Source organism: Geospiza fortis, unplaced genomic scaffold (genome assembly GCF_000277835.1).
Source record: "Geospiza fortis unplaced genomic scaffold, GeoFor_1.0 scaffold171, whole genome shotgun sequence".
Lineage (NCBI taxonomy): Eukaryota > Metazoa > Chordata > Aves > Passeriformes > Thraupidae > Geospiza > Geospiza fortis.
The window spans coordinates 8,405,739-8,418,089 of NW_005054313.1; the positions used below are offsets into that span (position 1 = coordinate 8,405,739).

General features: G+C 39.5%; 1 protein-coding gene across 1 annotated transcript in view; it reads left to right on the plus strand.

The window, feature by feature from the left end:
- Positions 1–1,113: 1,113 nt before the first annotated feature.
- The window catches only part of USP3 (ubiquitin specific peptidase 3), a 25,189-nt gene continuing 13,951 nt past the window's right edge, over positions 1,114–12,351 (plus strand). The window contains exons 1-4 of the mRNA XM_031055865.1: positions 1,114–1,223; positions 2,938–3,069; positions 8,955–9,038; positions 10,515–10,596. Coding sequence (XP_030911725.1) covers positions 2,987–3,069; positions 8,955–9,038; positions 10,515–10,596 — 249 coding nt within the window. The 5' untranslated portion in view covers positions 1,114–1,223; positions 2,938–2,986. The remainder of the gene's footprint in view (positions 1,224–2,937; positions 3,070–8,954; positions 9,039–10,514; positions 10,597–12,351) is intronic.

Sequence of the window (12,351 nt, forward strand, 5' to 3'; positions counted from 1 at the left end):
ATCTGCTGAGCCAGCCTCAGAGAAATACAGAATGCAATCTCCAGCAATGTCTTAAAAAACTCAGTTGTGTAATTCTCTGAGAACAGAGCAATTGGAGGTCACAGATTTAACTCTGGATTCTGTGTTTAATCTTATTGGGAGTCACTTCCATGTGGTGTGAGTTCATTGTGGGTGGAGATGTTTGTGCAGAAGATAAACTACACATTTCTGATGTGATGCAACTGGGGCAAAGTTCTTCCTAAAAGTTAAAGTAAACAGATGAACCATCTTTTCCTATTCCCTGATAGGAAAGATGGAACATTTTAGATGTATGCGATTTTTTTGGTATTATGCAGAGGTTGGACTTGTTTGCTGGCTTTATTCAGAACACTTCAACCTGCAGAATGAGCACTCCTTCAGTATAATTTACCACTTGACAAACAAGCAGTACAGGTATTTAAAGTACCTGAATGTGAAATTGTAATTGTCTGGTAGGGGTGGAAAGTAGGAGTAATAGTTTCCATTATAATGCTTTGACCTACTGGTTGAGAACCAGTTCCATGCGTAGATGATAACATAGTGAAAGCAAACATGTTATTTCACAGTGGGAAATTTCTCCTAGGATTTTAATCCTAGGAAGAGCTTTTTTATGTTCCTGGCATGGAAAGTGTAAAGTTGTGCTTTCTTCACACAGCACTTAAACACAGATTAAGTGCATGAATGGTTTTGGCTTCTTTTTCTTTCCTTCTGGTTAATATTTTACATTGCTGTTTGTAAATTCAAGCAAATAATATTGTATCAGGGTAGACCAGTGGTTCCTTTAGCCCATTTTTAATTGATAATAGCTGTTTTTAAGATCTTCCCTTTCTCTTCTGTTTGCCAGTGTTAAATTTTGGGTTTCTTGGTAATGTTTTGGTCAAATTAGACAAACTTCTTCCATGTTCCTGAGTTGAAATGTAAACCAAAACAGCACTACCTGGCTGCCCTCTCTCTATTGCAAGATGGCCATCACAGCTGTGGGAGTAAGCAGCTTTAGAAATAGAAAAATTGGGTTTTGCAGAACCAATGCCAGATAACTGAGAAGGTTTCCAGTATTTTTGTCGTTCTGATATTCTTGTATTGTGTTTTAAAATCAAGTAGACTTCATTCGTTTGACACTTGGTTTTTTTTTAATCTTTTATAGTGTGCCGGTCAAATAAAAGTCCCTGGGTCTGTCTGACGTGCTCGAGTGTCCATTGTGGAAGGTGGGTACAGTGTTAGTGTGCAAATCTTAATCACACCTTTATCTTTCTCCTTTGTTGCTTCACTCTGAGGCAGTTAGTTCAAAATTTCCCCGAAAGAAACCTTTAACATTGTATGTTTATGCTTAACATTGTTCTTTGCTACTTTAGGAGAGTCCAGAGATTATATTCAAGATATGGGGGTTTTATTTCATTGGGTTTTTAAAGTAAAATGGATGGTAAATTTGATTGCTCAGTTCAAAAAGTGTGTGGAGAACTGATAGTTTAGTAGGTTATTGTAAAGTTCCATTCTGTGGAAGATGTTTCTTTTGTGATAAGATGAACACAGTAAGAGTTGTTGCAAAGCCACGAGTTGGCACAGCTTATACTGAGAGAAACAGCAACTATTTAGCTGAGACTGAAAATAGCTTAAATGTGCTGCAGTGTAGTTTTGGACCTAAAGTTATTTCCATAGCATGTAAGAAGTAGCTGCCATCAGAATTCCTTCCGACTTCACCTTGATGTCTGTATTAGTTGAAGTACACCAAATAAATTGTGGAGGAATTATATAGTCAATGCTGTTATTTATATGTCAGGATAATTGTAGAAAAGGTGCTGCTACATAAACGTTTGAGATGCACATATTACTGGAATGCAGCTGGTATTGACATTCAGACAGTATCTGAAGCATGAACATGATTTCTTCTGTTGGATAACATCTGTGCTGGTGTGCTGTTATTCTGGGAAAGCATCATTAAACATAGTGATTTTGTCTCCTAAAGTGGTTTGAATGAAACTCCAGATTTTGGTTGTTTGATCTAGGTGTCACTAAGTGCTACAGTTTTAATAATGTGTCCTATTAAGAGTTTTTGACACTGACCCTTTTTTCCCCTCTGTTTATCTATTTAATAAATTTATACTTGGTGGGAGCTAAGAGAGGGGGAGATACTTCATGGTGTGCAATAAATAATTGGAATATTTTAATTGTTACTAATCTTAAAAAAAATACTACTGTCTCCAAATAGCCTTTCTTATGAGCAGTTGGTAGATATTGAGTCAGTTATTTATGCAGGGGTTTTTTGTCTTTCCAAACAGCTCCCATCCTGAGAATGGAAAATAATTGAATGAGAAGATAAAATACACCTTAGGGCTTTTTTTTTAAATTAAAGATGCTTAATTTCCTATATATCAAACTTTGAGCATAAAGATGCTCATTGTGTCAGCAAAAGAGCTGCAGGATTTTAGATTTCTTATTCCCTTATGTAACAATGAGCTCCAGAGCCCAAGTTCATGAACTCGATGTCTGTAACATTAAATCATGCTGCAGAATGGGAAAGCTGAAAATGGGAGTCAGCGCTCTGTTAAAGGGATCCCAAATACAAGTGCTGGGGGAGAAAAGGTAGAGCTGTAACAAGAGTATATGTGAAGGCAGTACTGAGCACTAAGTGCACTACAGGTATGGGAAAAGGGGGTTCAGGATTTTCTCAGTTGTGGAAGTGCATTAGTCTGTTAGGAGCACAGATCCTGGGATTTGGTCAAGGAGATGGAGGGGCCAGTTTGGACCACAGGAGAGAGTAAAGGGGGAAAACATTAGAAGGTTTGGCCAGTGTTTTCACACAAATGAATTGTCTTTTTAATGCTGTTGTAAATATTGGATGCCTTTTTTATTCCTGTTTTTTTAATGAATGCTGAGTAGCTATTTTGAAGTATAAACTTCTTTCTTTTACATTTATTTTAGATATGTGAATGGGCATGCAAAGAAGCATTATGAAGATGCACAGATTCCTATGACCAATCATAAGAAAACAGAAAAACAGGAGAAAGTTCAGCATACTGTGTGTATGGATTGCAGTAGTTACAGTACATACTGGTAAGGGTTTAAACACTGTAATTTGACAACTTTTTATATACTAGAAGGTGAAAACATCAGACTCTTGTGCAGTATTATATTACACACATTTTTGAGCGTTTCATCTTTTGCTTTCCAGACCTGTCTTTTTGGAGCACTCTGCTTTTCCATGTGTATTGCAGCACTGTACAGTTACTGGCTGTAACTAAACTCTCACATGTCAAATGTCTTAAACAGAGAAGAAACCTTTTGAAATAAGCACTGTGAGGTTTGGAGTTGCTTCTTTTTGCTTTGGGGTGTGTGGAGACCCAAACCTCTTAATTGCAAAAGCTGGTTGGTTGGTGTTGCTCCTTCCATCAACCCGGTGAGCCTTTCACATGTCCTTTATTTGTCAGAATTCAGAAGGTAAACTATTACACTGTAGTTCCTGTCCAAGAGATCTGAACTCGCGTTGTGTTTGTGCGTGTACTTTCTATGAGTCTGGGAAAGTGGCTGGTCCTGTTGGGAAGCAGCACCAAGTCTCTAGCAATAGTAAAGAAAACAATCAGAAATGTTTCTTTAAACAGCACAGTGGCCTGGGCTGATTCCTTCTGTGGGGTTCTTGCAGTGTGATATGCACTGTTTAGGGAAACTTAATATTGATGCTGCTAATGTTGGATTCCCCATGGTCCTTGTTCCCCAGAGGGCAAAGACTGGGAGTCAGTGGAAAGCACTGCTTTTTGCCTCAGCATCCTCCATCCTCTTCCCCCTTCAGCGAACCTGTTGACAGGTGCTTCCCCATTTGCAGCTGCTCCATGGTTTCCCATGTGTGTTGTTACTTGTGCAGTGTGGCAGGGCAGGATTTGAGCAGTGTAAATCCTGGGGAAATCCCTGTTATGGTCTTGTAAAATTACTGGATATGTGGCTGCTCTAGTGGGTATTTTAGTCAAATAGTTGGGTGTCTTTTGGGTAGTTCATTAGGGAGAAAAAGTCTGTTTGATGAAGTAGTTTTATGAGGAATGCTTCTATAACAAATATTTTTATCCCCTGCAAGTAAAACCCCAGTTATGTGATTTCACCTGAAGAAATGTTGTTCAGAGCAACTCAAAAACTGCTTAGATGGTGGAAGCAGCTGTAGGTATGTAAGCATAGACTAAAGGTTTGAGTAGCTTTGTGATGTAGGGGAATTTTGCTTTATTTGCATTTTATTTTAATGACTGGCATTTTTATCTGCTCCTATGTGAATACATGAGAAAACAGACAAGTTTTCCAAGGGGTAAATTTGCACAGGTTACCAGCATTGCGACAGCTATGAGAAGCTAGTTTCACTTTCCCAATCAATACTGGTAGCAGCTGAGTTCTGTGTTGTGGCTTTTTGTTTTGTTTGAATTATACCCTGTCTTCCAGTCATTCTGAAGGTAATAATCTGTGCAGGAATTTTAGCAGGGTATTTGAAGTCTTTGATTATATCTCCATTATGACAAATAGTGTTCTAAACTTGCTGAGGCTTGATGAGTTACAGCAGCAAGTCTGAGCACCCTGCTGACCTTATCCCAAACCCTGTGTGGGCATTGCAGAATACCAGCAGCCAGACTGGGGGCTGTGGGATGTGTTACTGACCCCAGCTGTGCTGGGCAGGGCAGGCAGACCTGCACCTGGGGAGGTGTGTGTTTGTGGGAGCACAGAAGGGAAGCAGCTCAGCATGTGATGTCTTTTCTGCTGTAGTCGAGGGCTGAGTCATCTGTGGATGAACTGGAACTAATTGTAGCCAGCTTTGCCTTGGGGAGTTCCTGTTGTGTAGGTAATTAACCAGCAAATTATAACTCCTTTGCTAATGTGAAGGTGAACAAGTTTCAAAAGCAGTTTATCTTTGCTTTCATTTAGGATATTTCAGGTTTTTCCCACATGATAATCAGGGAAAGATACTTGAATTTGTTACTGTGCCCAGTTGAAATGAGCACAGAAGTTTAAAGATGAAACAGAAGGCGTCCAGATCAACTTTTCCCCCTTTATTTTGGACAGTACTGTGGAGGCTCCTGCCAGTTAAAGCTAATAGTTGGGTACATTTGAGACATAATTAGGTATTGTGGAGAGTGAATGGGCTTTCAATAGCTTTGAAAAGCCTATTTGTGAACTGCAGTGTAGACTTTAATCCAGTAGGCAGTCCTAAGTTTATGCCATGGTGGTTCTTTTAAGTGAACCTTTATGTAAAGATGAGTATTTTATGCTACCAGGGTGGGCTGCCTCAATAATTTGAAAGTCAATAAAATACCATCCTAAGACTTAATTGAATTTTATTTCTACTGTAAAAATAATGCAGATATTTTGATTCAGTGCCAGCTTTTATATTTTTATGTGTAGTTCTGTTTACTGCACAAAGTTGAGCACGATGCTGTTATTCCATTTTTATCTTATGGATCCCAATTTACTGTGTTCCTTGGCTTGCATGATAGTATCAGTGAACAGGCCTGTATGGGCTTTCTAAGAAGGCAGCATTTGATCCTTTGGCCATGCCATAACCTGTAATGAGTCTTTCCAGAGGGTTTTGTTCTTTGCTTACTCAGTCCTCCTATTCAACTGGTCAGTTTTACCAGTGGAAAAGTTGAGAGAATTTGTTAATATTTTGTTACGAGAGTACAACTCTCTTCTTGATTCTTTGGTCGCTTTTGAGACAAAAGATGCAATACTAAACACTCAGACTAAATTATATTTGAGATCTTAACTGCTGAGAGAGTCCTGAATCCCACTTTTTGAGGTAATCAGCCTTTCAGTTAGTTCTAAAGTACTACACACAAAGAGTTTGCAAGAAGTACAGATCTTTTTTGTCTTCAAACTGTCAGAGGGTGCTTTCTCATTCTGTGTTAGGGCTTTTTTTTTGTGCACGAGAAGTAAAATGATACATGTAAGAACCCACTTTCCTGAAAGAGGACTCTTGTAAATTGGTTTTCTCTGTGCTAGTGCACAGACAGTTGGCACTGGAGAAGAAAGGCTCCCCTGTTGATATATTTGCATAATATGTTTCCTGTGTTCATTTAATCCCAGACACAGTTTGCAGGTCAGATTTCTCATCCATTACACTCCTTGTTACCCCTTAAAGGGACACAGCTGTGTCAGGGGTGGGTGTGTGTGTGTTCCTGGCTGGTGTAAAAATAACCAACTGTCAAGGACTTAGAAAAATTCTTTTTTAGTCTCTGTGAAGAAGGTTCTCTTTAAAAACAAACCAGACTTACTGTGCTGGTGCCATGGGCATTGGAAAATGAGGTTTCTTAGTCATATTATGTTGCATTCTACAATCAGTGAAAATAAGAAGAGTAAAAAGCCTTTTTAGCAGACAGTAAAACTTGAGCTCTTTGTTTATTCATATAAGGTGTTGGCATAACTAAGAAAACCTTTTCTTAATTTTTCCTATCCTTCAAATTCTTCAAATCTAGTCAGGGCTTTTAAACACAGCATGAAGTCCTGTCCCTCCTAAGCCCTGTAACAGCAGTAAGCACTCAGGTTCCCAGAGCAGTGCATATATTCACTGGCTTAATGCCATTTTAGAAGCAAAGGAGGCTAGGTCTTGGAAGTAGCAGAGGTACTAAAAATAGAGTGTATAGAGGAAAATACTGTGCCAGCCCATATAAGGGACCCTCTGCAAGGTATAGAATTTGTTCTGTGTGGTTGGTGTAGCTACTGTATCCAAAAAAGGTATTTGTTAATTTACAGTGATCCTGCAGATCATAAATTAGGCAGCTGTTTTGAATGGCAGCTTCACATATAGGATGTAATTTCTCAGCAGTTTACCCTTAAGGTGTGTGGGCTTAGCAAATTTAGGTTACTAAAACATAAACTACTTCTAAATCTGTTTACTTGGTTTATCCAAAATGGTTTGGAGGTAATGCTGTTATTTCTAATAGTAGTGCTGAATCCTCAGTGTTGCAAGAGAGGTTTTTTAAAAAATCTACCTATTAAAAAGAGAAATAGAAGATTGTCTTGATTCTAAGTGAAACTTAAAATTATTTTTCCAGTGTTGGAAGGACCCTGACATTTACTGATGTATTTGTTTTTATTCTTCCATCTTGGGGCATGTGCTAAACTGGTGTGTAAAAATAAGGTTAATGTAATCTTCAGGGCACGGGAGCAATGAAATTATCTTTCAGCAATAAGTTCTCATTGAAGGTTTCAGTGAGCTTGTATCTGCTTCCATGCCCTGTTTTCTCACCAGCAGCTACTCCAGCATTAGTAGCAGTGTGACTGTGCTGGTGCAGCTGCCCCTGCTCAGCAGTCCCACACTGTGTATTGGCTGACTGGGCCTGTGTGCTCTGTGTTGGCCTGAGAGCTGGCTCCTGTGGGAGTGCCAAATGCAGGAGCACCTCACTAGGCCTTTGTAGGTAAAAAGCTGACAAGGACTACCTAAGATGTGGCTGAAAAATAAGTACATCAGCAGACTTCTTCTCCCTCCCAAACTAACTTGGTCTGTGGCCATCTTTAAAAATGTAAAAGAAAAAATACTGGTGATCTTACTAATTTCTAGATCTTGTGTAAGTACCCGTAATGTTGTCACAGGCCCCCAGCTGGGTAATAATTAGCATTGACTCTGATTCCAGAAGGCTAATCAATCACTTTATTATACTGTACTTATTAAGAAACCCATTGCCCTTACAGACACGATACAGGTGGACCCAATTGGTCCTTCAATCCAAACACCATCACCACTGGCCAATTAAGAAATCACCTTTGGTAAACAAATCTCCATAACACATTCCACGTGTTCACAACAACAGGTGCAGCAAGTGAAGATAAGACTTGTTTCTCATTCTTTTCTCTGATCATCTCACAGCCTTCTCCAGGACAATGCCTGGGAAAGTTGTGTTTGCTCTCTGTGGCCACAGAGCTGCTGCCACACCATAACGTCTTCATGCAATGTTTGGATGTCTTGAGAGGCGTCATGTTAATTTCTCTTCTTAGAGGGAAAAATCAGAGGTACTGAACACACTGATCTTAGGGGCTCCATTCAGTGGCAAGGACCTTTACTTTGTCAACTTTGTAGCCTTTTCAGGAATGTAGAGTTCGAAGTAACACTGGCAATACCTGCAGATTTATGCAACAAAGAGTGTTGTGAATTCCAGTTGTGCCTGAAGTCAATAGCTTCATTAAATTAGGAAGCAAATGTGTATCTGCTCCAGCAGAGGAATAGCCTGAGGCGATGATGTATTTTGCATTTGAGTCACTCTTGTGCCAAAGGGAAAGGAGAGACATAGCTACAGTTCTGATATTAAACATATCCAAAGTTAGTTTTCCTCACTTGTTCACTTGCCTGCCAAAATTTGAAGCTGTAATTTGACACTTCACAGTATGTACAGAAACTGATGAGTGATTGAATGATATTTGTGGTTAAGCTCGAGGTGCAAGTTGCCACAGACTTCGGGCCTGACTTTGGAACACTCAAGTGATCTCTTAGTCCATCATCTTCCCTGGTGTTTTTTCAGTAGCACAGACTTTTATGTGTTGTCTATATCTGTTCAGCACTTCAGGTTTCAGTGATAACTTACAATGTTAAAATAGTTCAAAAATTAATAAAAGCTTTGTATTCTGTTTACCAGGGGTCAGTTGATCTTTTCTCATGAATCTGTGGATAGACTACTAAGTCTGCTTTTCATTACACTGTTTCAGTTTTTGTGGAACTAGAATTCTGCCTCGGTCCAGGCAGTACATCATGCTTTTGATTTATAACAAAGAACTAAACTAGCAGAAAACCCATGTAATAAGATGGTTCCTGCATCCTCTTCTGCTGGAGGGGGTTTCTTGGAGGGAACCAAGCTCAGTGTGAGGTGTTGTGCTCCACAGTTCTCATAATCTTTCACTGGATCCCTTTGGCGCTTTCCACACATAGGCTTGTGTGGTTTGAGGTGCTTTGCATATTCTGAAAAATGTTTTTCTTGCAGTTATCGTTGTGATGACTTTGTAGTCAATGATACCAAGCTGGGCCTGGTACAGAAGGTCAGAGAGCACCTACAGAACTTGGAAAAGTAAGTAGTTTGTTTGCACCCAGACTGCCTTGGGCAAACTTGTAATAGTGCATCGTTGAAGTGGTATTTGTTTCATATGGGTATATGTACCTAATTACATGTGTCTTAATCCTTCTGTGTGTCTGACACTGTGTTTAAAAACCTTTTCATCACTGAGAAGCAGAGGTGCAGAACAAATGGATTTGATTGATCATGATCGTATGTCTTGTTCTGTTGTCAGAGTTTTGTCAAAAAACCAGAATAAGCTTTTGTTATCAGAGAAATTCAAGAAGAAGTGTGGGGGGAGTAGTCTTCATATTAATTGTACAGTTTGATTTGCTAGCAAAAAGATTAAGAAGACTTATTAACTTGTAACTGCACAGAAGAGACATTTTTTCCTTTGTCTCTGTCTGGTGCTGTTCCACTGTAAAGCACATAATCTGATCCTGGGTGACATATGTGCTGTGGCCAGGCCTAGAGAGCAAAAAGTGCTTGCACAGTTGGCCTGAAAATCTTACCTAATACCAAGCAGAAATATGGGTGCTTTCAGTGCTTCCATGTACATCAAAATACCCCTGAGTTCACACAGGACTCCTGCTACGAAATTCCTGTGATCTGGGGAAATCTCTGGATCCTCCCCGAGCTAAGTGTATCAATTACTTGGTAGGTTATATTAATATTTTCATTATTTTCCATCCTCTTTTGATGGTCTTGTCAGGTACATTATGAGATGTAAAGATGTTTAAGTATAATGAGAAGTGAATTGGAAACATCCAAGTGATGTAACTTCTTGGGAGGTAAAAGATACAGTGCAGGCTTCCATTCTGTGTAATGGTAGTTTTTGAATGCTTGGAGGGCATTTTAATAAAAAAGAAAGAAAAAGGAAAAAACCTACCAACCAAACCTGAAACAAGCTATGATTTCAGTATCAAATTAGAGAGAAGTCATCAACTGGTTTAATTGAGAGGCCATTAATTTCCATTGATGTGCAAAAGACTAAGCAATTATTTTTGTAACTTAGTATTACACAAATGTTAGAACTTCCATGTATTTTTCTTTAAGTAAGAGAAGTCAGTTGTAATACACAAGTACTAATATTCCACATATTCTTGATTTTTGGTAACTTAATTTTGTTGTGATTTTTTTAAGTTATATTTTTAAAGGCTTAGATGATTTTCCTGACAGAAGAACTTAATTTCTTTGACCTAGGAGAAGGATGAATATTTTAGATGACAAGTAGCTGCTACTAAGGCCACTCTTGAAGGCACACATCCCTGAGCAGAACATCCTGCATAAACTTACTGGTGGGCCATGGGGCTGTGCCCTGAGGGAGGTGCAGCCAATTTCATACTGCAGCAATGGGGAGCCTGTTTGCTGTCAGTGACACCTGGTGACAGATGGAATCACTTTGCTAAACACAAGTTGATTTTCTCTGGTCCATTCCACACAATACGTTGTTTTTCTGGTAAATAACCACTTACAATTGTTTTCCAACAGCTCAGCCTTTACATCAGACAGACATAGGAAAAGAAAACTATTGGAAAACTCATCTCTGAACAGCAAGTTATTGAAAGTAAATGTAAGTACAACAGATCTGGTACAGTGAGTTTAAAGGGTTTTTGTAAACCTGCTGAGGTTTATAGTTGGCCTAGACCCAAATTGTTCTTGATGCTCTTTAGCATCTTCTGACCACACACCTGAAAAGCCCTTTCACACACAAACATGGCTGATGCTTTGCTGCATTTCTGTTGATGTAGGCTGAGCTTTCCTGGGCTTTAGAAAGGTTTCATGTCAAGATGGAGCTTTGGTTTTCTGGCCAGACAAGGAACCTTTGTCATTTTTTGGGTTTTTATTGTCCCAGGTGCAGAAGGCAAAGGAGGAGGTACATTCTTGAGGGAGGCTAAGAGTAATTGTTATGAAAAAGTAAAAAATGTTACCAGTTTTTTAAAAGAGCTCAGTAAAACTTGCTTTCAAGAGGAACTATGGACTGTTTTTAAGCTTTTCTTCTCCTCATTTCATCTTCCTGCTATTACAACTTCAGATCTGCAGGATAGCACCCAGGAGAGGAGGATCCAGCCCTGGCTAGATGGCCAAAGGGCTGCATCATTTCATCCCAACAAAGAATGTCGCAAGTCAGATGTCTCTTTTGTGCAGATTGTGTTACGGGAGTTTTCATAATTTCTTCCAGAATTTGAGCATGGAGAGGGGAGATACTGACCCAGCTGTATTCAACTGGTTCATTTTCACCCTTGGGAAAATGGGGGAGAGATGGAGCAGAGCTTTTGGGCTGTGGGACAGCAGTGTCACCAAAAGCAGCTGGAACAGCAGCTCCTTCAGCCATAGGAACAACTGCCCAAGGGGATGGGAATGGGAGCAAGAGCCTGGGGTGGAGCAAAGCAGTTGGTTGCTGTTGGCAAAGTCTGGAGGGGTTTACTACTACAGTCAGTTTAGGAATGTCTGAATGTGCTGTCTGCATTTCCTGCACTGTCCCAGTCTTGCAGAGATTGAGGAAGCCTAGGAGAAATAGTGGGGTTTTCTTGCTATGGCAGTACACAGCATCATTTCTGTTTGGAAAAATGACAGCCAGTAAAAACCAAAATAAAAATTCCAGGCAACGTTTAGATAAGGACAAGACTTAGAAAGCTTGAACTAAAAGCTTATTTTATTCTTCCTACTCTTTGCTGTTTTGTCAGTTTTATTAATACTTCAATATTGCCTCTAACAACAGATTATTTTTTATTGTTGGCTTATTGAAGCTTATCTTGAACTTCAGGGGCAATGCTGCATTAGTGCTGTGCTGTAGCACTTGGGGCAAGAGTGAGAAAAGAATGTGCTCAGGACGCTGTGGTGTTTGCACTTTGAGACACTAAAAGATGTAAAAGCCCAGCTTTTAAATTCTGTTAGAATAATGAAGAATGCCCAGAAATTTGGTGAACTTCCAGTGTGGTATTTTGTAGACAGTGTAATGTGTACAAATGTTGCAGATTCTAGAATCATAAATGCAGTGTTGTCCACATTTTTCTTCCCTTTCCTCCCCACCCACCCTGGAGATAATTTGGCGAAAAGCAAGTGCATCTGTGGGTTCATTGTTCTAGGCTGTAAATTGTGTGTATTTTGCTTTTCTTTTTTCAACTCTTTGCCTCTTCTTTGCACAGTCTGACTTGACTGTTTATTTCCCAAATAAATGCTGTTGTCTTGTCTTTCAAAAACCCTTCTGGCCACCACAGAATCCCACTGAGACTCAGACTAGTGCTGGTGACTTAAAAACAACCTGGAGGTGGCCATACTGTGCATATTAGACATGGGAAAATATGGATGAGGATTGGTACTTTAA